Genomic DNA, 27,222 nt, shown 5'->3' with positions numbered 1-27,222 from the left:
CCTTATTGCAGCAGTTCTTAAACTTTTAGCACTGGGATCCACTTTTTAGAATGACAATCTGTCCAGGACCCATTGGAAGTGGTCATGGCCAGAAGTGACATCATCAAGCAAATTAAAATAATTATAAATAATTAAAATAAAATAATTAATTAAGGGGGAACCAGTCCTGTTTCACCAAGTGAATCTACTCAGGATTGCAGCCTGTGAGCCCAATCCTATGCATGTCTACTCTGAAGTAAGTCCCATAGTGGTCAATGGGCTTACTCTCAGGAATGTGTGTGTAGAATTGCAGCCTGTGAGCTCAAGCCTATGCATGTCTACTCAGAAGTAAGTCCCATAGTAGTCAATGGAGCTTTCACTGTAGTCCGCCTGCAGTAACAACCCCCCAAAAAGAATCAGTGAGATTTCCAGCCCTCCCAGTGCCCAGTTTAAAGTTTTTCTATGTCAGGCATATCAAGATAAAGACCCACCTGGCTTCGCAAGTGCAAAATAGAAAACTTCCCCTTACCAGTTGAAGCCTCTTTTTAGTGGGGGGGGGGGGAGGCTGCCTCTGGACATTTGTTGCACTCCAGCTCCATTGGATCGGGACCATTCTGGTGTCCTCACATTCCCCTTTACCTGGCCAGACCACCAGCCAAGGCACGTCTGCTACTCGTGAGTAAACGTGACATGAGGCTGCTTGAGTTTCCATAGGGCTCCATAAACTCGCAGCTGGTAGGGGGACCTCCTTCTCCATGTTTTGGGGGCTGCATTCATTGGATCAGGACCATTCTGATGCCCTTGGAGCCGCTCAGCCTGCCTCGACTAAGGCAAGTCCGCCTACTTGCGAGTAAATGCGACCACGTGGCTTCATTTCGGGCTCAGGCTTGCAGCTGGGAAGGGGAAGCTTCTCGGGTGTTTTTTGGGAACTGCATTCATTGGAACGGGACTGTTGTGGTGTCATTGGATTCCTCTCAGCCTGCCCTTTCTGATGGACTATGGCAAGTATGCCTACTCACGAGTAAATGCACGATACGGCTCACTTTCACTTTCCATAGGGCTCCGTGCATTTTTCCTTTTGGTTTTTTGGCCATAACTTTTGAACGAAAGGAGCTATTTCTGTTTTTTGCATTGCACTCCGCTGGCCATTCCGCATCCAATGGTGTAGGTCATGACAGGATAGCTCCTGAAGCCATGAAGTTAGCATGTCCTCCCAGCAGGGCGCGTCCACCCCCCCCGGCGCATCACCTGATGCGGCCCGTACCCCCCACACCCCCTAGCGACACCAGTGTATTAGCAAAATGTTTGTAATTAAAATTAATAATATAAGCCCTCATCTCCTCTATATGAAAGCCCATGTATTTATCACAATATTTTCTCATTTTATCTATTTGAAGAAGTGAAGACTATGCCTCTTCACTGTTTTGCACCAGAAGTGTCCTGAGAAATTCTTGGTGGTTGATCACTGTGCGTATTATGTTTCAGCTTTTTTACAGTGCTGGTTTTCAATCACTGATTCATACATGACCAAAAACTAGCTATTGGTGAGGCTTTCGCAGCCAACTGGCTACCTCCCTTATTGCCTTGCTGGCCCTGCAAGGCATTCTGGAGCACTACCTGCCTTTTTCTAACGTTATTCAATTCTTTTTCAAGTACCCCTAAAGGTAGTGTCCAGTGTCCCTGGGAGTACATGAATACCAGGTTGGGAACCACTGTTCTACTGATATGTTATTTACAGTGCACTTATTCTGATAGTGTTTCCAAAAAGGTTGTGAAGACCAGAATTTAAAAAGTTAAAGAATAAAAATCTGTTATGATCTTATGATTTTTTTACTATGTTTTTAATAAATTAGAGACTACAGTTCTTAGGTTACAATTACTGGTAGGTTATTTTTCAGGTTCTGGCCTCACATAAAATCAGACAAAACTATAGTCAGACACCCCTTAAGTTTAACCCCTTAAGTTTAACCCCTGCCCGACGTATCTGAGGGTCATAGAACATTGCATGATTTTTAGCTGAAAACTCGGCCATTGACTTATCTGTGAGATTGACTTATTGGCGAGTATCTGCAAGAGATACTTAATGTTTGAGAAAATTAAATATTTCTATCATGTCTTTCGCTGTACAGGTGTCAAGACTGTTAAACAGAGCTGCAGAATTATAGAATTAAATTATAGAAATTAAAAAAATATTCCTGTACTACCTCCCATTAAAATCGAATGTAAACAAACAGATTTTACTTGGTACCCAAAGAAGAGTAGGAGCTAACTGAATATTTCTTAGGAAGGTATTCCATAACTTGGGTGACACTACAAAAAAGATTTGGAAGCAATCTGCCTAATCTTTTAATGCAGGCAACTCCAGAGCAAGTGCTGTACAACAATCTCCCAGCAAATGCACTGGTTTGCGGAGAATGTCAGATCTTATGGTCTTAGGCTGATTTTAGAAATTAATTTAAGCTCTTTTAACCTGTTTTCAGGATGTTGTTGATGATGATGATGATGATGATGATCATGCAGAGAACAATATCCAGAGAAAGCCTTCATATGTGACAGAAAAACTAACTTCGTCACAGCAAAATGATGTAGATCAGAGGGTTGATAAAGGTGGGCGTGCTGAAAGCACTGACAGTTTGTTAGAATCAAGTCCATCAGTTTCTGTGCACTCTTCTCCAGTGTATAAACCATGCACAGAAAATAGTCCTGGAACAACTCGGTCAGCAGCCAGTCATGATGCAACTTCAAGTTCTCCCTCAGGATATTGCAGAAATGTTAAGCTCAGAGAATCAAAAGGCAAAGGAAGAGAGACCAAAGGTAATTCTAAAATCTTTCTCTTTTTTTAATGAATTGCACAGTATTGTTCCACCACTCGATTTTTGGTAACAGCAGATTATCTTATGCTTTTCTGTTATATCATGTTAAGCAGTATTGTGTTTCTAATGTAGATGACAAAAAAAATGAAGAAAAGGGTGAATTGAATGAAGGTACTTCTGTGGCCAAATCCAAAAGGCGTTTTCCAGATTTTGGGTAAGTCCTCTTTTGTTTCAAATACTATGTGACTGAACTGCAGTTTACTTTATGTCACTATCAGTTTGATGCTCATCACCTGCAGATTTTTTTCCCTTGGATTAGTTTTGTGCATGATTGTACAAAAACTGAAATTTTTACCAGTTTGAAGAAGAATAAGCTTAGACAATCCAGTTAACTAGTTCAAATAACTGTACATTGGATCTGGTTTGTTCCTATAGCATTCTGAGAAGCTTGATCATTTCCTAGCTTGAATGATTGTATACCTGAATATTAAAGTATTAGTAATAAGGTATTCAAAATTTCTCCTATTTGGGTAATCGTATAAATAGCAATTTAATTGCTCTATAATAATCAAGAAAAAATATTATAGTCTTAATATCTATTTTGGCACATAATTTTTATTTTTAAAATGATATAATTTGTAGTCTAGCAAGGTTTGCAAGTGTGAGCTGGACATGCATATTGTCCCACCTGCATTAAATAGCACGGTGCTTTCAAAGTAGGATAACTTTTCTTTGTACGTAACTGATGTTCCAGTCTTATGCGCATCGCCTCCTGGCGGTGCAACTCCTGGCTGGCGCCTAATGCCATAAAACAGTAAGCAACAGGCCTAAAAGGCATTCCAACAGTGCGCTAGTTAGCACACTGCTGGTGGGAAGGTCTGTGCTTTCCCACCCACTCCGGTATTTCTTATGCTGCTACTGGGAGTAGATAAGTCAGCAGGAGGGGATGGTGGGAAGGCAGAACAGGGCCAGGAGGGGGAAACCATTGCCCAAAGGTGGGGTGGGCATATCAGGTTTGCAAGGGGGGCAGTATCGGCAGAGCCACCGATAACCTATTCCCCCTTCCCAAACCTGATCCCACGGTGCTGCTCTGTGCAGACTTGCACCTGTTTTTTAGATAGCACAGGTCCAAGTAGTCAACCCCCCCAATGCAGTGGAGGAACAATGCAACTGTCCCCCACCACCATAGGATGCAGTGATTGCCATTTTGGCACACCTGCATTGGTGGTGGCAGGGGGGAGAATGGATTGGATTGGGCTGTTGCAGTGCATCCCTCTGTATAAAAATGGTCAAGCCTTGGCTACTATAGTGAGAATCATATTAATTCCTGTGGTATGTTGCCACAGCATATGCATATAGATGAAATATATTTCATGTGAAGTGACATTGTGAGTACCATCCTGATTTTGAAAGTGTGTCATTTTTTTAACTTTTCTCCTTTGAAATCTGGGACATGAACTTTGACTCATAGAACACCATATCTAGCGGCAGCCAGGAAGACATTTATACGAATTTCTTCTCGTATTTTCTTCTCGTATTTTAGAAAGCAGATTGTATTTACTGGTATGCAGAATGATGGGGTCACTTGTTTTTTCTTTTGCTACAAACTTCTCATAATGGAATATATGACTTTGGGCGCAATCCTAACCCCTTATGTCAGTGCTTTCTAGCACTGGCATGGCGGTGCCAATGGGACGTGTGCTGCATCCTGCAGTTGGGTGTCACTCACAGAGGCCTTCTCAAAGTAAGGGAATGTTTGTTCCCTTACCTCAGAGCTGCATTGCCCTTATGTCAGTGCTGGAAAGCACTGACATAAGGGGTTAGGATTGCACCCTATGTTTGTTAAACTTTTATTCTACTATAAATTATTTTGACACTTGTTTCAAGTTTTGGTTTGTAATTAATACTTGTGTGACAGCTACTGAATTTATTTTGTAAGTATGCAAAATGTTTTGGAACAGACTTTCTTTACTATTAAAAAAGTCTAAAACTAGATATTTCCTTTTTTTTCAGGGGCCTAAGAAAATCTGGTGGTAAAGGCAAGAAGCAAGAAAAAGAAAATACAAGAAGTTCTCTGGATAGCCGGTATTTAATTCCAAGTTTCAATTGAGTTTGAAATTGAAAGTTTCAAATTCATTTCAAGTTGAGAAGTTGGTTTGGAACTAGAACCTTCTCCAAATTGGCCCAGTTCAGACCATGTTTTATTCAGTCTGTGTTTTGTATCCTGGCTTTTTTGTGAACTGTGTTTACAACGCAGGGTTTCAAACATGCTGGATCTGAGTAATCCTGGTGTGTTCTAGACTGTGAATTGAACACTTCCTTCATATGTGAACCTAGGCCCTCCAGAGTAAGGTACAAAATACAAAAAAATTGTATAAAATACAATTTTTCAAAAAAGGTAACAATTTAAGAAGCATGTAATGAGGAGGTTAGTTCTTGAAATAAATGGAAATTGAAAACTTTTTTTCCCTTTATTAGTGAATAGTAAAACAATAATACAATTATTAAACCAAATATTGAATGTAAAACAAAGGAAAAGAAAAAATGAGAAAAATAGAAAAAATGGTTTGGGTGTTTAAATATAAACACACAAATAAACATAACCACATATAAATTGGATATGAATAAAGAGTCTGCACATAAATTTGTGGAAGTCTTCCAAATATTAAAAATCTTATCCATATGCAGTTGTCTATAAGCCATAGATTTAGATATTGATAAAGAGGTCCTCTCTCCTCTGGTAAATAGTAAGAGTCTTTTATATATAGTAAGGGCACAAAGAGTCCATTTCTCTTGTCTTTCCAAATGGCTTCCATATGATGGGTGAACATTTTAAGAGAATCTGCATTTCCACAAACACTTGTTTAATGCAGCTAATAACTTCCACGCAAAAGGGCTGAATCACCATATAAGACTGAAACATACAGTTAGCCCTCAGTATCCATGGGGGATCCATTCCTGAACTCCCTGCAGATATTGAATCCACCGATTTAATCCATGCAGCCTCACGGGCTGCAGAACACCTCCCACACACAACATCCAGAGGCCCTTTGATGGCCCCCAACCCATGGGTAGTTAAATCCATGGGTGGGGCCAGCAGAGAATCTTTGGATGTTGTGTGTTGGAGGAGTTCTGAGACCCAGTAGGCCAAACGTGAAAACGGGAAGTGTGTTTCTAAGGCCTCCAGGATGTCTTCCAAGGTGTGGAGAGGCCACGTGCTGCTTCCCTGCGCCTCAGACCACCTCCAGGGTGCAACTGGAAGACCTCTCCAGTCACATCTGGGAAGTGCAGTGAGGCCCACCTGGCATGGGTTGGGACCTGCATTGGGTCAAAGCCTCAGGTCCCAAACCTGCAGATAAGGAGAAACAATCTGTATGCCTAAATGATTCTTCAGATTTGATACAGTGCTCCACATTTTGGTATCAATAAGATGCCAAACTAAAGAAATTGTTTTGCTGAATCAGTCTAGTTTAAGGTCCATATATATTGTAATGATAGTAGCTGCTGTTTTCCAATGATAATATAAAATAGGACATTCAAACTTTGTTCCTTGCTTCTCTAAGACTATAAATGCCATATTTATTTAGCAACATTAAATACTTGCATACCAATATTATAGGCTTCTTTTGCTTAGTAGATTCAGTAGGCGTTTCTGAAAGAGGAGGTGATTGAGAGGCTGATAATGCAGCTGGTCCAAATTAAGTCACTAATAAATGTAAATATTGCCAGTTGGCCAATTGTAGTAAGTCATATTTACTCTTCAGTTTGGTAAAAGGGGAAAAAACCTCCTGATTTTGACCAATTATTTGGTCCAAAGTAAAAATCAGTCTTCCACAAGATTCTTCCACAGAAAGATTTTTCCTATTTTTAGTTCAGTGTTGGCCCAAAGCATAATTGTAAGCTTACTGAATTGGAAATACTAAGTTATTTAAGTTGTGTTCTGTATAACATACCAACATGAATTGAATGTTATAAATATGTGAATGTTTTAAAGGTTCATTATATTTAATTTGATATACTTAACACTGTGATTATATATACAAGGTTAACACAGATCCTTTATGTGAGTTTTACATTGTTTCAGGGGCTCTCGAGAATTGGTGGAAGACTCTAACAACTTATCTGCATCAGATTCGGATTCTCCTATTCCCACTTGTATGCCTTTCTCTTGGTTTGGAGATAGCCATAAGGAGCATAGTTCAAGTAGCACCCTGAGTTTTTCTCAGGGTGGGCATGATGTTGTCTTTGAACAGAGCCAAGAGAAGAACAAAAGCAAGGTAAATATGGCTTATTCGTTTACATTTTGCAAGTTTGGATTTTGAGGGCTGTTGGTTGTAATATGTGCAACTTATGAAGACAAATTACTGAAGTGCACAATTAAGTAGATAACTAGCACTTCATGGATAGATCTAAACTCCTAGTAAGATTGATATAGCAGCTCCAAATATCTATTCCATTGCATGAATTTTCCATACTTGCTTCTTTGTACAGATGATAATGCAAAACAGAAGTAATTGATGTCTCTAGTAAAATCAAGAACTCTGAATTTATAAAAAAAAATCTATATAATATTTTATGAGTAACCACAAACAAAATAACTTGCAACCAGGCTTCACATACATGTCTTTTTCCATCTTTTATTCCCTTTACCTTAAAATAAGGACATTTAAATTTAAGGTAAATTTAGTTACACAAAGTGATTTATTTATAATAAACTTTGGAAACATTTCCAAGAATAAACCACTAAAAGCCTATTAACAGCATATTCTGCAGAAATAACCTTTTACCTTTATTAAAATTCAGCTTCCCAGCTTATAGTTATAGTTGATTAGTGTAGGCATAAACCCTTAGTGACTGTCCAGATGTAAAAAAACAGGGCATCTGAAACATACAAATGCATATTAAATCGTGTTTCTCTTTTTATTCTTAACTGCAACAAACTTTTCTTTGCATTCAGCTGCCTAATTTTTGTTTTCTTTCCCAAGATCATTATAGCAGAATTGATAAACTAAGAGTACTGGTTTTAAGTTCTTGCCCATCCATCGCCTGTTACTTCTTACTAATCAATCCATTTTAAGAACCAATGTGCTGTATCAGAACAGTGGGCCTGTTGGCTTCAGAAGTATTTATATTTATGTTCTACACCTTTCCCAGATGAAGGAAGGCTAGTGTCTTAAAAACGGTGTGCTTCTTTACTTTTTTTTAAAGATTTCAGGGGATTTCTTAGTCTTAACAGCACAATATCTTAAGTGTTTTTTCATCCCAATCCTGTGCATTTTTTCTCAGAAGTAAGTCCCACAGTGTTCATTGGAATCTATTGTCATGTAGGTGTGCATAGGATTGTGATCTCACTGTCCTTTAAAGTTTCACACTTTAAAGGGTGTGAACTTAGCAATTATTCTGCTTTGAAACAAAAATAGATCTTGGGGGGAGGGGTGGTGATGGTGTTCACAGTTGAAAGTTGTGTACTTTTCAGCATGTTTTGTTTAAAAGAAAAGTTCTCTATATTTAATGTAGATTAAACTGAAGAAGGCTCAATCACTGAAGTCATTAAAGGTGGTACAGTTTTGTATACTTGTGACAAGGCTGTCTAGAATCACAGCATGTTCTGATTTATTTTAGTCTCTTCATTGTTTTCTCTATATATGTTCACGCTCTTGCATATTGATCATTTCTGTATGTTTTTACCTTTGACAAAGCAAACGTAGTGTTTTTTTTCATAGTTGGCTTGCTCTTTGTGGATTCAGTTTCCTATGGTAATGTTGTGTATGCATTTCAAGCTGTCTCTACTTCATTTTTTCTTGAACTCAAAAGATATCGATACATCGAAGGCTTACATGGTCTGCGCCAGCAGATGGTTAAACAATGTAAGATATGATCTTACATAAATGTGTTTATGTCTGGTTGTGTCTACATAGATGCAGCAGTTGAAAAATATCTGCCCTTAAAGGGCATAAGTGCTCTCAGATAGGTGAGACAAGATCATCATGACTGAAGCTTTACCCATGGAAGAAAGCAATTCAAATAACTTGAGACAAAATGTATACTGTTGAGACAAAATGTGTAGTGCGTCTGAAGTGGTCATGCTAAAGCTGCCCGTTTTTCTTTAAAATTTTTCAAGTTCTGGCAATTCAATAAAGGAGTTGATATTTGTAGCTACTGCAGGCACATTACTCTTAAGAATTATTTAAAAGTACATGGACTTCTTTGTTTTTAGGCTTCAATCTAGCTAAATTGATTGATCTGAAAGTGGCTCATTATTTTCAGTGTCTTCCTCCCCACTTCCAAAGCTATAATATTGTGCTTGATGCAGAGATTAATTCAGTTGAACGTATACCCAGTCTTTGACAGAAGAACTTCATATTCCCTCTAGCTTATGGTAAAGAAATGAATGTGGAGCCCAGTCTTGCTTTTAGTCAAATTGATGGGGAGGCTTCAATAGAAATATTAAGGGAATCGGGAATTGTATTGGGAAAAGGGAATTGTGTTGCATTTTGAATGCAGTCTATTATGAAAATAGTTATGACTTTAAATGCATTAAGTGCAAAAGATACATTGAATCTGGTTATTTCCCATTTCTCATTTCCTGTGACTTTCAGAGTAAAAGAAGGGCCTCCCTAGGTAAATATGGAGAGGAGGAATTACTGTTCCCATTTCTAGCATACAAATGTTAAAGTTTAATCTGTGGAATGGAGGGCCAATTCTTTCTTTGATTGTTGCCCATATTATAATACTTGAAATACTGTCTTGAAATAATGAGGCTTGGATCTAAAGAAGCATAGACAGAACGTCATTTGCTTACGTCTGCTTTCCTGCCACCACCTCTCCATTGTGTTGCCCCCATAGCAGCTTCTGAGAGTTGAGGAACTAGTGTTGCAAGTTACAGAAGAATGAGTGAATGAATGCATTTTCCACAAATGGGAGTACCTTTCTGTCCATGAAGGGCATTGTTGGATCCAAGCCTCTGTGCCTATTTACCAGAGTTCATTGACACGGTAACCCTCTGATTTTTATAGAACACAAAAATAAGACACACCCATGTTGTATGAGCCATTTGTCCAGTAGATAACTGTGATCGTTGCTCCAATGCTCTGTCTCTTCATAGTGTTACTGTGAATTTGTATATAAACCAGCAAAAATGAAAAAATGCAGAATCATTGTGCAGTTTTGCAGAACCACTATCAGGTATTTAAATGGTCCAGTATAACACAGTATATCTGTGTTAAAAAATATTTTAGAAGATAAAGACTTGTGTATTCCAGTGGTACAGATTGCATTTACGCATGCTGTTATAGTAGCTACTATTGCATTTAGGCTCAAATCCTAACCAGCTTTCCAGCACTTGACACAGCTGTGCCAGTGGGACATGTGCTACATCCTGCTGTTGGGGGGCAGTCATTGAGGCCTCCTTAAGGTAAGGGAACGTTTGATCCATTATCTTGGAGCTACATTGCCCTTACCTCAGTACTGGAAAGTTGGTTAGGATTGTGCCCCTACTGAGATAAAATGTTGAGATATTTCTGTTCATTTTATAAGGTCAGTGAGAGAGAAAAAAATAGCTAGGAGTTATGTTTAAAAATGACTTTTTGAATATAAGAATGCAAACATAGCCATCTAGAGCAGAAACTTTGAAATATTGGCTAATATAAATCAAATACTGTAAACTTTGCAGTTTGTAGTTGCTATTTTAATGTATGTTTTAATTGTGTAATACCAAAACATTTACCCTTCCATATTCCTAGTCCCCATTTCCTTGCCTTCAAAAAATGAAAAACTTATGTGTTTCCATTTCAAATGCATGGTTAACTGCTCTCTATCATTATCTTATTCTTTGTAATGTGATACTACAAGGGAGCCTGTTTATTTTTACTATTTAATTTACCATATATACTAATATATAAGAAAAAAGTTATGCCTTAAAATTGACCCTGAAGACCTATAAACTTATAAACGGGTCAATAAATGGGTCCTTAGCTTCTAAGAACAGCTGCTTGGTGAGGGGGGGGGGCAGGGACAGGTCTGAGAAGCAAGACACATGGAGGGGGAGGGGAAAAAGAGCTATTTTACCTTGTTCCACAGAAATGGGGCTATTCTCCAGTCAGGAAGGAAGGTGTAAGAGTGTATGGAAATTATAGTCTGTGAAGGCTGCTGCTATAGAAGTACTGTATTACTCATAGAGCCTATAACTCCCAAAACCTCCCTCACTTTTCTTCCTATTTGGAAAATAGCTGTTCAGAACAGTTACTGGCAAGCATTTTTCAGGATCTGGCCTTGGGTAAAATCAGACAAAACTACAGGTGCAACCTTGTTATACACGGATTTAACTCAACACAAATGGCCACTGCAAATGAGAAGGAATCTGCTGATCCCTGGAGAAAGGGAAAAATACATCCCTTTAAAATCAGTTTTTAAAACTGCTTTTTTTTACTATTATAGAGAGAGTCATACAAGGGATTGCAGATAACCTAATTATCCACAGATTTTTCTATCTCAACTTGATGAAAAAGGCCGTTTAAATCAAAAGAAAACAGTCATTTAACAATAGCCTTGCTAATGCGAGAGAGGGCAGTCCCCTGATTCTCTTTCCAATGCAAAAGGACTCCTCCCTTTCCCCACCAGGTGAAAGAAAGATCACTTTGCTCTCTGTGAAGGGAGAGAGACTGGCTGCCTGGAGTGAGACTGATTGATGGATTGTCTGCCTAATGACTCTGTCTTAACATCACAAAGGTCAGCAAGGCTGTTTTTAAATCATCAGATCAAAGGGACTTTGTTTTTTAAATTGATTTGCTTTAGTGCATTTTTTGCCATCCAAGTGAGTTCTGGGAACAGAACCCTTGCAAATATTGAGACTCAACCTATACTGTATCAAATGCAAAGACTTTCATACACCCCTAAGCTTTGCCCTTGACTTATCCACGGATCATAGTGAATTCCATTACAGGTGGAGCTTTGTTATTCGTGAGGATTCAGTTCCTGGAATCCACACGAATATCAAATTTTGCATGAAACCAAGTCATGCGAAATTCGGGGTCCACCGAGCTCTGAACACGACCGGAGCCTTGCTCCGGTTGCATCCTGAACTGTTTTGCAGCCTGTGAAGGCCGCGTGCAAAATGGCCTCTGGAGGTCCTAGAAGGGCAGTTGTGGTTTTCAGGCAAAAACCGGAAGTTCCGTTCTAGGACCTCTAGAGGCCTTTCTGAGGCCTGTTGAGGCTGCCTGCAGAAAAGGCGGGCCTGTGAAAGCCTCAGAGGCCACTTCTCTAGAGGTGACTGGACCTGTGCTCCAGTTGTCTCTGGAGGCTCTTCTGAGGCCTGTGCACAGCCTCCACAGGCCTCCGTATGGCCTCCAGAGGTCCGAAAACCATAAGTGCCCTTCTAGGACCTCTGGAATCCATTTTGAGGTCTGTGGAGGCTGCACGTAGGCTTCTTAAGAGTCTCTGGAGGCGACTGGAGACAGCTCCATTCACCTCCAGAGGGCGCAGGTGGGGCCAAGTCTGACTCCATGCAGGTGCTGGGGACCTTCGAACTAGATTCATGGATAGAAATTTCATGAATAAAGAGGCTCCACCTGTATTTTGGCTTATCACTCGCCCTCAACTTTTCCATGAGATCAACTTATACACAAGTATACACTAATCTGGCTTCGTATATGGTTTTAATCCACTCTCAGCACTGTCTGTCTTCTAACAATTCACTTTTAAATTCTTTTTATTGTATTTGATGATGCTAACAGTTGCCTAAGAATGGTGTGAACAATCAGAGAAATTGTTAAATTCAGTGGTGGGAGTAATGAAGTGGGATAGAATTATGTTGTCTATATGAAGAGGGGGTTCAGGGCATTAGAAGCAAAGATGTGATATTAACATTTGCCAATTAGTTAGTTGAACATATAAAAGATATGTTCTGACAATAAGATGTAATTCTTCCTTTATTTGACCACAGCTGGAAAGCAAATTAAAAAGTAGATCTGCTGCCTCTTATCCAAGCTGAAGAATGAGGTTTAGGGGCAAGAACAAATAGCTGTAGACCAGTGTAGTATAGTTGGAGTGGCAAAAGGTTTGATCGCCAGTTTTGTACCAGAAACTACTTTTCAGCCTGAAGTGAGGATAAAATAAAACACTCAAGAGCACTCCCATGAGTCCCTCAACAAATAAGGAAATACTGAAGTGCTGGTAGAGCCTCTCACCTTCATCCCCCCTCCCACTTTAGAGACTAGGCTAGACCTCACATTTTCCAATGAGGTGCAGAATAAGTACTTATTCAGACCTACCCTGTTGACTGATAAAAGCAGAGGATGGCAGGGAATGGTGAAAGGAAAAACTCTTGCAGAAGAAAGCAGTAGTAATTCTGCTCTTCTTATGGGCCTGCAAGGTAGACATGTTTTGGCCCCTTGGAAGGAGAATCTAGGCTGTGTAACTCAGGACAGAGAATGTCCATGTTGCTGTCCTCAACAAGGCTGCCTATAAGTACATCCCAGCTGTGGAACAGCGGGGTGTGGTGGGTTGGGGTTGAAAATGACCCCAAACACAGGAAAATAGAAAATACACAGAAACACAGGGGAGAAAGACCTGGGGAAGCACAGGGAAATACAGAGATTCATCACTAGTACATAACCAAGAAAATGAGTGGCAGGGGTAGTGAAGAGATCTTTGAGGTACCCACCAGACAAAAAGACCAAACATGTTGCACTAGGGCAGCAAGTTGTTTTATTTGCACAAGTGCACAACTGCCATACTTGACAATTTATTTTGCTAGCTGTAAAGGCTCAAAAGTTGTTGCATTTACATTTCTGGTGTTTAGAAAAATGTGTTTAACATGTTGCTCTTCAGATATAAAGTATACTGTGGAGACAGAATTGTAACCAATTTGATTTTGGAGTGTTCCAAAATGTTTGCAGTAGTGCGTAATATAGTTATCTATAGTGTGTATTGTTACTTTCTGTAAGTGATGGATCAGTAATAGTTAAACTACAGTGGGCTCTCTTGGACGTGACTAGAAGTTGCTGATACGAACCAAATAGCTTCTGGTTGCGTCAAAATAGCTTCTGGTTGCGTTTGGGAGGCCTTCTAAGGAAGCTGGAAGGCCGGTGTGGCCTCCAGCTGAGTTATTGTGCACCACGACCTCTGACCCTGTAGATTTTGGCAAGCCAGTTTAGATTAAGACAGATTTGGTTACCTAATATCTCTCTACACTAGCTGTTTTCAACCAGTGTGCCACAGCACACTGGTGTGCTACGAATGGTCTGCAGGTGTGCCACGGGGAAGGGTCTTTTATTAGTAGGGCCATTGGGGGATATGAGCCTCCCACCAGCAGCAAGGTGTGCCTTGTAAATTGTAAAATAACTGATAGTTGTGCCTTGACAATTTTAGCACCTTATCAGTGTGCCATAAAAGGAAAAAGGTTGAAAATCGCAGGTCTGCACTGTATACTTTCTACAGTAATATAGCAATGAAGGTGAAAATTTGTAGAAGATATCCATGTTTGCGTTGTTGTTCTAGCACAGGGGTCGGTAACCCGCGGCTCCTCCGGGTGAAAGTGGCAAAGGGGATGACAGGAGGCACCTGTGTTGGGAGGACAGGCTGCTTCCCTCTGACCCCTGAGCTCAGTGCCCTCCACCCCCACCTGCCCCGCATTGGTTTCCCTTTTCAATTTTGCCTGCTCTGCAGGCTTAAGCTCCCTGTTTTTCCTTTCCCCAACTCTCCAGCAGGACGCCCTCCTCCTCAGCCATTGCGAGCCCTTGCAGGCCGCCTTTCCCTGTGCAGGTCCCCACTCAGTGCAAGGAGAGGCTTTTCCTCCACAGCAGAGGAGATATCCTGTGTGTCTACTCAGTAGTAAGCCCCATTACAGCGGATGAAGCTTACTCCCAGGAAAGGGTGCCTGGGATGGCAGCCTTGGAGCCTGCTCCCATGCGTGTCTACTCAGTTGTAAGCCCCATTACAGCGGATGAGGCTTACTCCCAGGAAAGGGTGCCTGGGATTGCAGCCTTGGAGCCTGTTTAAGTCCAAGCGCAAGGACGGGTGAGTGGGAGCCCGCGCCCGGCAGGTCTGTTTGTAATGTAGTCCCTGGGCTACTCCCTGGAAGGTGTGGAGGGCTGTAGCCTCAGCCCCCTCCTGTGCAGGTCAGCTCACAAGTAAGCCCCGCTGTAGTCAGTGAGGCTTCCTCCCAGGAAGGTGTGGAGGGCTGCAGCCTCAGCCCCCTCCTATGCAGGTCTACTCACAAATAGTCAGTTAGGCTTCCTCCCAGGAAAGTGTGGAGAGGACTGCAACCTGAGAGCTCCAACCAACTTGTCTGCTCAGAAGTCCCATTGTAGTCAATGGGGCTTACCCCCAGAATAGTGTGGAGAGGGTTGCAGCCTGAGTGAGGGAGGGCAGGCAGGCAGGGCAGAAGCTGGCCTGTGGCTGCCCCCATCTCCCCCCCCCCAGCTCTGGCTTCTTCTGTTCCCCACCTCTGGAGTCTGTGTCCTTTTTTCCTTCCAGCAGGGTGCCTCTGGAAGGTGGGGGGATTTCTTTAGTATCCATGTAAGATAAGCAGATGTATTGGAATCCTGGAAAATCTGGTGAGGAGGTAGATGTGGTGTCAGCAGTGGCCCCTTTAAGGGTAAGGCCTGGGCATCCAGCAGAGTGTGCTGCACAGCTGCAGCCACTTGAAGGCTGTAGGGCCCTCAGGGATATAACCTGAGGCAGGAAGGGGGTGTGGGTTGTAGAAGGAGTGCAGGTTGGAGGTAGGAGAGGAGACTGACTGATTTGGCTTATTGACTTTGACTTGGATACTCTGACTGATTTGACTGACTGGCTTTGCAATCTGACCTTGGACTGTGACTTGGCTTATTGACTTTGGACTCTGCCCTGGATACTCTGACTGACTTTGTGACTAACGGACTGTTGGAGACACTGGAGTTTGAAGTGTGGCTGCTGTGCCCTAGACCTGCTGACGACCCAGGGTCTCCTGTAGTGGTGGGAGGCTGCTGGCAGGAGAAAGGACCTCTGCAGGTTGAACAGGCGAACTACCCTGGAGGTGGGGTCTAGCAGGACTGCAGGGCAGAACCAGGGTCATTTGTTGGGGGAAAGAAGGGGAGCTAATTTGCTTAAAGTGGGCCTAATTCTCCAGGCAGAGAATGGCCTTGGAATCAGGCAAAACACCATAGAGGACCAGGCGTCTGAAAACACAGGACAAGAATGTTTGACAAAACTAACTAAAAGCTACAAGAGGGGGCTACATTATAAAAATGGGACCTATAAGAGCATAAAGGTAAAAAAAAACTATATATGCAGTATTATCTTCATTTTAGATGTCAAAAGGGTTTTGTGGCTCCTGAGGTTTTTTTTTTCTCTGGAAAACGGGTCCAAATGGCTCTTTGAGTGTTTAAGGTTGCCTACCCCTGTTCTAGCAGCCAAATATTTTCCTGAGAAACATCAAGAATTTGAGATTTCAATTTACACTCTAAAGATCACTTCTAAGTTATTGGCAGCACAATCCTATGCATGTCTACTTGGAAATAAGCCCATTTGAATTCAGTGGGACTCATTCTGGTTTAAGTGTGTGTATAACACTGCAGCCAGAGACAGCTACCTCTAGAAGGGGAATAACTTCACCATTGTTGAAAATATTCTATCTAGTAAACAATTAAAACTTTCTGGAAGTGTGTTCCTACACATTAGGGGGAAAAAACCTAAAAATTGTATACTGTATATGGAGGAAAAGTATAGTATATTCCTACAGATAAAGGTAGTGCAAATTTATTGTTAATCTTAACTGTTGTGTACTTCTGTGGAAACATTTTAAGGTACTGTGTCTCCTTGTGATTCATTATTCTTAGGGGTAAGTTAACAAAACATTATTTTCACTTGTTTGCAGAGTAGAATTGTCATAGATGATTCAAACCATAGCAAATCAAGTTGTGATCTATCACAGTTAGTGACAGAGCCAAATCTTTCAGGGCGTTCACACACTTTAACCTTCTCTTCAAATGAGGTGAGTTTCAGTGTGTCTGTGTGTATTGTTGATTCAGAGTACATCCGTGGTTCCCAAACTTTTTAGAGGCCCTAAAGAGGCTATTGCCTAATTTATAAATGCCTAGGGGTGTGGCTGTAATGGTGATTGGGCAGCAGTGCTTCCCCCTTGATGCACATATCCTAAGATGCCCTTTCAATTTTGCAACCCAACAAAAATTGGGTCAAAACCCACTGGTGGGTCCAGGACGCATAATTTGGGAATAGGTGGACTACATTATACCAATTAGGGTTACTTGCAATCAAAGTGGTAGGTTATTATTGCACCTTAATATTTTTATAACTTAACACTGAAATATGTACCCTGGGAAGAATCATAATTAAGGTGGTGTTTGCTCTCCATAGTTTCTAGTTTGAGGTATATACTGTATGTCGTATTTGACTGTTTACTAATCATATCCATGGTTTTGTACTTTCTTTTATAAATGAACTAAAACAAGCTTTGAATTTTAATATTGCAGCACCTCATCAGAGTATGACTCAGTTGTTAGACAGTGAATTTATATACACTGCTCAAAACAATAAAGGGAACACTTAAACAACACAATGTCACTCCAAGTCAATCACACTTCTGTAAAATCAATCTGTCCTCCTATGAAGCCACACCGATTGACAATCAAGTTCACATGCTGTTGCACAAATGGAGTAGACAACAGGTGGAAATCATAGGCAAGCAACAAGACACCCCCAATAAAGGAGTGGTTCTGCAGGTGGTGACCACAGACCACTTCACAGTCCCTATGCTTTCTGGCTGATGTTTGGGTGACCTTTGAATGCTGGCGGTGCTGTCACTCTAGTGGCAGCATGAGGCGGAGTCTGCAACCCACACAAGTGGCTCAGGTAGTGCAGCTCATCCAGGATGGCACATCAATGCGAGCTGTGGCACGAAGGTTTGCTGTATCTGTCAGTGTAGTGTCCAGAGCATGGAGGCACTACCAGGAGACAGGCCAGTACACCAGGAGACGTGGAGGAGGCTGTAGGAGGGCAACAACCCAGCATCAGGACCGCTACCTCCGCCTTCGTGCCAGGAGGAACAGGAGGAGCACTGCCAGAGCCCTGCAAAATGACCTCCAGCAGGCCACAAATGTGCATGTGTCTGCTCAAACGGTCAGAAACAGACTCCATGAGGTGGTATGAGGGCCCGACGTCCACAGGTGGGGGTTGTGCTGACAGCCCGACACCGTGCAGGACGTTTGGCATTTGCCAAAGAACACCAAGATTGGCAACCTCGCCACTGGCGCCCTGTGCTCTTCACAGATGAAAGCAGGTTCACACTGAGCACATGTGACAGAGTCTGGAGACGGCAGGGAGAACGTTCTGCTGCCTGCAACATCCTCCAGCATGACCAGTTTGGCAGTGGGTCAGTAATGGTGTGGGGTGGCATTTCTTTGGGGGGCCACACAGCCCTCCATGTGCTCGCCAGAGGTAGCCTGACTGCCATTAGGTACCGAGATGAGATCCTCAGACCCCTTGTGAGACCATATGCTGGCGTGGTTGGCCCTGGGTACCTCCTAATGCAGGACAATGCTAGACCTCATGTGGCTGGAGTATGTCAGCAGTTCCTGCAAGATGAAGGCATTGATGCTATGGACTGGCCCGCCCGTTCCCCAGACCTGAATCCAATTGAGCACATCTGGGACATCATGTCTCGCTCCATCCACCTGAGCCACGTTGCACCACAGACTGTCCAGGAGTTGGCGGATGCTTTAGTCCAGGTCTGGGAGGCCACCTCATCAGGAGCATGCCCAGGCGTTGTAGGGAGGTCATGCAGGCACGTGGAGGCCACACACACTACTGAGCCTCATTTTGACTTACTTTATGAACATTACATCGAAGTTGGATCAGCCTGCAGTGTGTTTTTCCACTTCAATTTTGAGTATGACACCAAACCCAGACCTCCATGGGTTAATAAATGTGATTTCCATTGATGATTGTTGTGTGATTTTGTTGTCAGCACATTCAACTATGTCAGGAACGAAGTATTTAATAGGAATATTTCATTCATTCAGATCTCGGATGTGTTGTTTAAGTGTTCCCTTTATTGTTTTGAGCAGTGTATATCTAATGTATTAATTGCATCCTTTGGAAATTTGAGATAGCTAAAGAGAAAAGTGGTTCTGTTAGGCCCCAGTCCTATCCAACTTTCCATGCAAGCTTGCCAATGGGGTTTGCACTGTGTGTTGCAGTGGGGAAGGGCAGTGATAGAGGCCTCCTCAAGGTAAAGGAACATTTGTTTGCTTACCTCAGAATTGCATTGCAGCTGATTGGGTGTTGGAACGTTGGATAGGATTGGGCCCAACTTTGTCAACTAACAACCTGATTCTAATGTGGGCTAGTGCCAGCGCAAACATACCATAAAGCATGTTCGTGATGACTTATGAGTAGAGTGTGCTGGAGGGAAGAACTGTGCCATCCCACCGACACTGAATCCAGCAGACTGGCCGATGTGACAGGTGAGTTCTGCGCTGGGTGGCACAGGGGAGAGGGTGTTTTGGAGCAGTAAGGAGGTGGTTCAGGCCTGGGGCGGATGGGGACAGTGGAGAAGGCTTCCACCATTACCTCGCCCCCCCCCCCGTCTCAGGCCCGAGAGCTCTACACAGGGCTACACTGACTTGGCTGCGATTTAACTGGCGCAGATGCGAGGAGCACCATTGGGCAGACTGTGTCTTGACATGGATTAAGGGAATAAATATTCCTTTACCACAAAGAGACCTCTAGTCTGCCCAGTTTCAGCGCAGGATGCAGGGTGAGCTGTGCAACCCTATTGCACCAGCACTGTTGGGCTTCCCATTTTAAATACATCCTTAATGTGTAGAGATGTAGCTCAGTAATGAATAGTGCCGCCAGGTCAGTGCAACATACTTTATGATCATGGCTACTTTTTCAAATGCTTATTAAGATTTATGCAAATAGCATGTGGTCATACTTTTCACAGAAATAATTTTTTTATTCCTTTGTAAGGTAAGTACGCTTCAGACTTTTATTTAGACTGCATAATTTTTTGATCTGTACCCAATTGTACCCAGTTATTGTTTTAGATCAGTAGAAAACAAAACTTTTAAAGAATCTATAAAGTGGCTCTTTCATACCTGTGCAGAATTTAGGAAGAAGATTTTGTGTCATGAGCTAAAGTTAGTCTTTTTTGTTGAGTTTTACAGAGGTCATACATGACATCTAGTCTGTGGTGGTCACCCAGTGTGGAGGTGCACTCTTAGGGAAATTTTCTGCTTCTGGGACATTTGGAGCTTCATAATATTGAGCGACTTTTGTGTATATGCATAGCTGGCCTTCTGTGATTTTTCTCTTAAATAGCTTCCTACTTGTAAGGGTTTAGAAAGGCAGGTTCTTTTTCTGTCTGTTTCCCCAATCATCTTTAGGATTTTGTGCACTCAGATCTACAGGTATATATTTTATTCTTTGTTTTCTGGAAGCAACTAGAATGTTGGAATTTGATCTTGTGTTTGGCTGTCCTTTTCAGCAGTACAGTATTGAAGCAGTGTTTTTATCTGCATTGGAGAGAGGATGAGTTGCGGTCTTGACAATAAAAATATAAGTAAAATTGTTTGAGTAAACATTTTGACACTTGCTTATTTTAAAAATTCACTTTTTTGGAGGTGGCAGAAGCCTTGATATCTGGTGAACTGGAACTGGCTAGAGAGTGGCGTTCTCTATTTGTAGATGCTAGTTACCAGTAGCTCATTTTTATGTTGTGTCTTTGAAACTTGTTTTGCTTTTAAATTCATACAACCAGTGATTCTTAACTTGTGGTTCCTGCTGGGTTTTCATATGATCCCCCAAAGATTTCAGTGGAGGTAGATCAGAGCTGTGGATTATTTACAGTTTGTCCAACGTATTGAAGACGTATTAAATGAACGTCTCATTTTTCAATTTAAGTTTAAAAATTAAACCAAAAGTACCTTTTCTGTCTACGAGCAGTGCAATTAACTGCAGTGGAAACTTGTTGAAACCTATGGTATTATGCATAGCTGTATGAGCATATGGAGAGCTTAATTTGACCATAGTCACCAAGGCCAATGCAGCAGTTGGATTTAAACTGGAGGTCTTTTTAACTTTCTACGACATAGGGAATGGAAGGTTTAAAAAGTCTTACGGGCTACAAAGAGCACACAGTCCCAAATAAAAGTAAGTTTATAAATCACTTCTAAGGGAAGCCAGATAGAAAAGTGTTGATTGCATTCCACTTTTCTTCAAACCAAGTTTCTGCAGAGGGGGGAAACCTTTTTCTTAGAGTGGAGTTTTAGGAATAATTACTATAGGTAAAAATGAATAAAATCGATTTTGTTTTATTACAACTTGTATTGTAGATCTGAATGCACGTACTCTCTATAGACATTTGATCAGCATAAAGCCATTTGATCAGCCATTAGTTATTTGATTTCTCTGTAGATTTGATTTTCTCATTAGTTATTTGATTAGTTATACGGTTTCTCTGTAAACCGCTTTGTGAACATTTAGTTGGAAAGCGGTATATAAATACTGTTATTAATAAAAATAATAATAAACTTCTGATGTATTTTGAGCCTTTTCTCTTTTTGGCATGGAATGTTATGTGGTTTTTAGTAAATAGCCTTGAGTAAGTAATAAGTTATCTTGTCTTCAGCCAAAGGCTGTATGCTGACTTTAGAGAAAAGAACAGTTAATTGAAGTTTCTGACCTTGGAAATTATAATATTCCCAGGGGGAAGTGGGGGGGGGGGAGAGAATATGTCCGTATCCTCATCTACACATCCTTTATGAGTCTCAGGAAGTTAGTGTGAATAAGTGATTCACACACCTAGTGGAAAACCAACACACATTGTCTTTGTTTTTTGTAGTTAACACATCTAAACCAAGATAGAACTTCTCTGCATAATTTAAATGCACAATTGTAAAAATTGCCTCCCACTGCCCCATCAGATGGGTGTGGCAATAGAACCTGTGTCTCCAAATCAATTGATACAAAGGATATTTTGTCGTCTTGTCTGTAGCTTGTAGTATTCACTCTAAAATCAGGTTTCACTACTGTTTCTTCTTTCCCCTTTGAATTGGCCTTGTTTCAGATTCAAGAAAGTTTTGGGATGTACAGTAAGCAACCATTAGAATGGGGTTTTCTGCAAATGACCCTGATACGGAGTGTTACCTCAGAAGACAAGCATTGAGAGATCCCTTGCAGTCATTTAAATTTACTTCTCTTACCAAACTTGCTCAGTTTTATAATCAGACTGACCAAATTATAATACACTTCAGTTACCTCATACAGGGCGCAATCCTAATCCTGTATGTCAGTGCTTTCCAGCACTGACATAAGGGCAATGCAGCTCTGAGGTAAGGGAACAAACATTCCCTTACTTTGAGGAGGCCTCCATGAGTTACACCCAACTGCCGGATGCAGCACATGCCCCATTGGAAGTGCTGGAAGCAGTGACATAAGGGGTTAGGATTATGCCCACAGTGTCTTAAAGTACTGTGGTGCACTAAAGAGTTCTGGATGTTAAAATTGTGATACTAAGAATGTTTGCTTCATCCGCTTAATGATCTGATTCCCAAGAACCATGAGTAGCACTGTTCGGGAACCCTACTTAGGCAAGCATTTGCACAAGAGTTCATATAATAAGGAATTATGTAGCAGGTTTCATTATTGTTCGTGTGCAAGAGATTACATGAGTTATTGCACAAGCAGAAGATAGTATGTGGATTTAGTTTCACTTTTTTGCATGTAGCACTTTAGCGTCAAGTGACAAACAGCACATTTGGATCCAACCCAGTGGGATCTACTTTTCCATAAAGATGTTCAGAATGAGAGTTCTGGAATTCTCAGACAGATGTAGTGGCATTTTATTCTTTGTAAAAAAAATTTACAGTTCTCTCAAAAAGATGCTAAACTAAAATTTTGGTGAAATGCAAGCTCCCTTGAAAATCTAGTAGTTAAACACATTTAAGATTTATAACCCTCCTCAAATTGATTCCTTTGTACAAGTCCTTGAAGATTTGATACATTAGAAACACTGTATTTAATTGAAATGAATGAGTAATTAAATTATGTATATAGTAATGGCTTGATTTTTCTTGGTTAGGCTTTAGATGATGAACCATCAACTACAGGAAAACAAAATCAGTGGCACAGTAGACCCATTTCTGAATGGACAACACAACAGGTATGCCATTGGCTAATGGGAATGAACATGGAGCAGTACATTGCAGAGTTCACAACCAAGAATATAGATGGACAACAGTTAATGCTGCTTGACAGTGAAAGATTGAAGGTAAGCTTGAGTTCTGGTGTGCATCTGTACTCCTTACTTTAAATCAGTAGTACAGTGGTTTCCAAACTGTGAGTTGGGACCTGCTGGTGGGTTGACAAAGGGTGATGCAAAGATCTGATAACTAATTACCTCAAGTCCTCAGGCTATTCAAAAATCAGATACTGTACCTGCTAATTACCCTGCAGAGAGCTCAACTCCTGCAATTTGCAAGCATGTGTAAATATAGGGAGATAAACATTTGAGGGTCTTTTTTCTGGTTATTACTACTTAAAAATAAATAACCAAATATTATTTCTATCTAGATCGCCTAGGTCTGATAAACCTAGTTAGGTCCTGATAGAATAGCCATTTTCAACCACTGTGCCGTGGCAGACTAGTGTGCCGTGAATGGTCCCCAGGTGTGCCGTGGGAATTTCGGAGAGAATCATTTATCACTAGGGCCTTTGGGGATGTGAGCCCCCCATTGACAGCACAGTGTGCCTTTTCAATTGTCAAAAAACTGAGGGTGTGCCTTGACCATTTTAATACCTTGCCAGTGTGCCATGGGATGAAAAAGGTTGAAAATCACTGTGATAGAGTGTCATTTTAAAAACTGGGTCCTGGTACTAAAAAGTTCCGGAACTATTTCACTAGTATAAATTTCACTGGCAGCACAGATAAGCCATTTGCTACAAAATTTTGAAAATGACTTGTGATTTGCTAAAATTTACATCCCTCCAGAATACAAAAAACTGCTAGTTTTATTACTCTGGTTCAGACATACTATTGTTGTTCTTCCACCCCCAAACCTGTAATTATTCATAGAACCCTTGAGTGGAAGAGACCCATTGAACCATATGTTGTCTGAAAATAGAATACCTTGCTTTTCATTCCTCCCCTTCAACTTTCTCTTTCAAAACCTTAATGCAAGATTACACAGTCTCTACAGATAGCTTATTTGATTGCTGAAGCAAAACATGTTTTCGTAATTTTTCTATGCTTGTTAATCTATCCTTATGAAGACTGGCATAAATTGAGTGTTCGCTTGAAATGTTTATGGAAGGATTGCAGACTGACCTTCATATTTCTCCTTATTTTGTTGGGGGTGTTTTGTTTTTATATGGAGAAGACTCTCTTTTTAAAGGGGGTAGGGTAGTTTTTGGGAAACACTGGTTTCAAACTGTGGTTCCCAAACTGTGAGCTGTGGCTCCCCAGGGAGCTGCAGAATCCAACCAGGAGTGCTGTGGAATCCTTGCAAAAAACCCACTGCCCTTTAAATGCATAGAATTATAGCACTAATAGGGAGCCGTGACCAATGGCCCAGTATGTCAAGGGAGCTTCCACTTAAACTGTCTGGGAACCACTGTTCTAGACCTTTTCGCTATCACAGTAATTCTTACTTGTCGTAATCTCTGAACATAATGATGCACTGAACACCAGGGTGTTGTACAGCTCCCATTAAACATAACAACTTCTTGGGCTGATTTCCTACACCAGTAGTTCTCACACATTTAGCACTGGGACCCACTTTTTCAAATGAGAATCTGTCAGGACACACTGGAAGTGATGTCATGACCAAAAGTGACATCATCAAGCCGGAAAAATTTTTTACAATCCTAGGCTGCAATCCTACCCACTTTCCCAGGAGTAAGTCCCATTGTTAAAAGAATATACATAGTAGCTTGTTAAAAGTACAGGTCTATCACATTTCTCCAAATGCAGTCACATACCATTGTAGTACCAAGTCTAATATATTAAAAATAAAATATTGAAATGAATGGGGACCCACCTGAAATAGGCTTGCGACCCACAGTTTGAGACTGTTCTGTACTAAATTTGTTGTGACAGTACAGATTTATTTAAAGGCTTTATATGAGTGGAACAAGTGTGAGAATTCTAAATGTTTTGAATAAATTGCACTCTGAAAATGTGCACTGCTCAAGAATCTGATAAGGACTTTCCACTTATCAAATGTTGCCATCTTCTGGCTAAAAGTTGTACTGTAACGCTGCTGCTAGTTTTTCCTATGTAATACATGCTTGTATTTATCAAATTTGTAGCATGTTCTTTTTTATGTCCTATTACTTTTCTCTAATGTAATAGAGTATATTTCTTCTTTCATAGGCCCTGGGAGTATCCAATCAAAACGACCGATCAACCATAAAAAAGAAAATTAAAGATATTAAAAAGGCACAAGAAAAACTGGAGAAACAAAAAGAAAAGTTTCAGAAGAAAGAAAGGGATGTTCGGAGAGGTGGCAGAGCGGTTGCTACTGTAGAATCAAGCTGCTAACACAATTTAAGATGCCATATCCAGCTACACACTGGTGTAGTGTCAAGGGCTAAAATAGAACTCTACCAGTGTAATGCTTCATAATCTTTATTTTACTACAGACTTCAACTTGAAGAAGTGTAACAATTGTATATTGCTGCGTAACTATGGATGGGGCAAGGAGGAAAGACTACTTTTACATTACAGGCTTTTTACCTCCAGTTTCCATAATCCTTCTCCATTTATGGGATTCATTAAATGAAATATTTTCAACTTTTTATATGTAGGTTATTGCTTATACTAATGAACAGTAAATTAACTTTGTTTTCAGTAATGTGTATATTTGTATTTGGCTATTAACTCCCCAAAGCGTTTATTCAAAATGGTATACACAGTTTATGTAAAACAGAATCTGACACAAATTGCAGTGTAATGTTGGATATCTGGTGCGGAGATATCGGGTCATCATTACATTTTGTTGGAGGTAGTTTCTTGACACTAGTGTTGTATAGAGAAAAATTAAGTTTAAAAATAGAAAATTAATTTAATCGTATTTCAAATTTAATGAAGTGTTTTAAATCCTGTATTTTCCAGAGTCCATTCTAAGTTCAAGACTTACTGTAGTAATATAATTTGTGAATTGAATCTTATTTCTGAAATAAGATAACACTAAGTTTCTAAATTGTCCAGTATGTTGGAACAGGATTTCAAAGTTTGTAGATCAGTTTTATACACTTTTGTATGTAATAGTTTTATAGTTCATGTGACGAGTAAGATCAGATTGTAATACATGCGTTTTGCTTTCCGACTCGAGGACCAAAATTTATATTTTTGCTAATTTTTAAATGCTGTTGGTCTTCCAAGTTTGAAATACTACTACAGTGGGAATAGCCAGAAAAAGCATCAATGAAGCACTGGGTTTCTGCTTTGTGTATATAATTACACAGTAGATTGTAAAACTTCTTCCTTTTTATGAGTTGAATTTGTTTTCCAGAATAGTGTAAAACACAGTTACCATCTGGTAGTGGGTAATGCCATGATCGGGGAGTAGAGAAATAACACCATTAGAGTGACACTTTTGAAAAGCAGAATAAATTTCATTCAAAAAAAGATGACTTTGGATTAGTTAGTATGTCTGTCATGGATTATCTTATACAAGTAAAAAAGTGAATTAGTCATGTGTTCCTGATAAAATGAAAGCATTTTCATTTTTGATATTTCACATACTTGTAAGAAAACATTAACTGCCAAGTCTAAATTCTGGGAGAAAATTAAATGGAAATGCATTGCAATAATACTCATTTTGAATCCTTTCAAAATAAAGGGCTTGCTGTGTTCATAATAGAACTTTGATTGAATAATAAGATCTAGAAATAATTCTGAAATGGATGATGCTTCTTTCAAGCTGCTGCTTGAGTCAATGTGTAAAAGCTTTTTGTGCTACTGGCAAAGTTTAGGCCAATCTGCTGTTATTATGTGGGGAGAATCCAAAACATAGTAACTTGCTGGAAATTGGAGAGATATTTGCATAGGGCAGTGGTTCTCAATCTTTCTGGGAGAGTTTGAGAGCCACTAAGTCTTTGTAGGGGAGGGAGGAAAGCAGCGGGGGCTGGGGGAAGGCAGCGATGCGATCTCCAGGATTGCGCTGCTCAGGGGGGCTGCAAGGACTGGGATGTACTCACCAGTCACTGCAGCAGCCTTCCCGGGGTGCGGGGAGCCCTGCGCAAGCGCCTGCAGGACTCTAGCTGCTTTGAAGTGAAAGTGGAGTGATTGCGCTCCACCTCCGCAAAACCAGAAGTGGAGTGCAATTGCTCTACTTTCACTTCAAAACGGCTAGGGAGCCCTGCAGGTGCTCGCGCAGGGCTCCCCAGGAAGGCTGCTGCAGCGACTGGTGAGTACATCCCAGCCCCT

General features: G+C 40.8%; 1 protein-coding gene across 2 annotated transcripts in view; it reads left to right on the top strand.

Annotated features, from left to right (window-relative positions):
* The window catches only part of LOC136636899 (neurabin-2-like), a 53,114-nt gene extending 26,254 nt beyond the window's left edge, over positions 1 to 26,860 (top strand). The window contains exons 13-19 of one of the 2 annotated variants that reach the window (XM_066612238.1): positions 2,460 to 2,793; positions 2,925 to 3,006; positions 4,806 to 4,877; positions 6,877 to 7,069; positions 16,645 to 16,761; positions 22,873 to 23,061; positions 25,165 to 26,860. In XM_066612238.1, coding sequence (XP_066468335.1) covers positions 2,460 to 2,793; positions 2,925 to 3,006; positions 4,806 to 4,877; positions 6,877 to 7,069; positions 16,645 to 16,761; positions 22,873 to 23,061; positions 25,165 to 25,332 — 1,155 coding nt within the window. In that variant the 3' untranslated portion in view covers positions 25,333 to 26,860. The remainder of the gene's footprint in view (positions 1 to 2,459; positions 2,794 to 2,924; positions 3,007 to 4,805; positions 4,878 to 6,876; positions 7,070 to 16,644; positions 16,762 to 22,872; positions 23,062 to 25,164) is intronic. The other variant, XM_066612239.1, reaches the window with a different exon arrangement.
* Positions 26,861 to 27,222: the final 362 nt, after the last annotated feature.

This window comes from Tiliqua scincoides, chromosome 1, assembly GCF_035046505.1.
Source record: "Tiliqua scincoides isolate rTilSci1 chromosome 1, rTilSci1.hap2, whole genome shotgun sequence".
Lineage (NCBI taxonomy): Eukaryota > Metazoa > Chordata > Lepidosauria > Squamata > Scincidae > Tiliqua > Tiliqua scincoides.
Note: the sequence above shows the minus strand (reverse complement) of the source record. Positions and strands in the feature narration are given on the sequence as shown.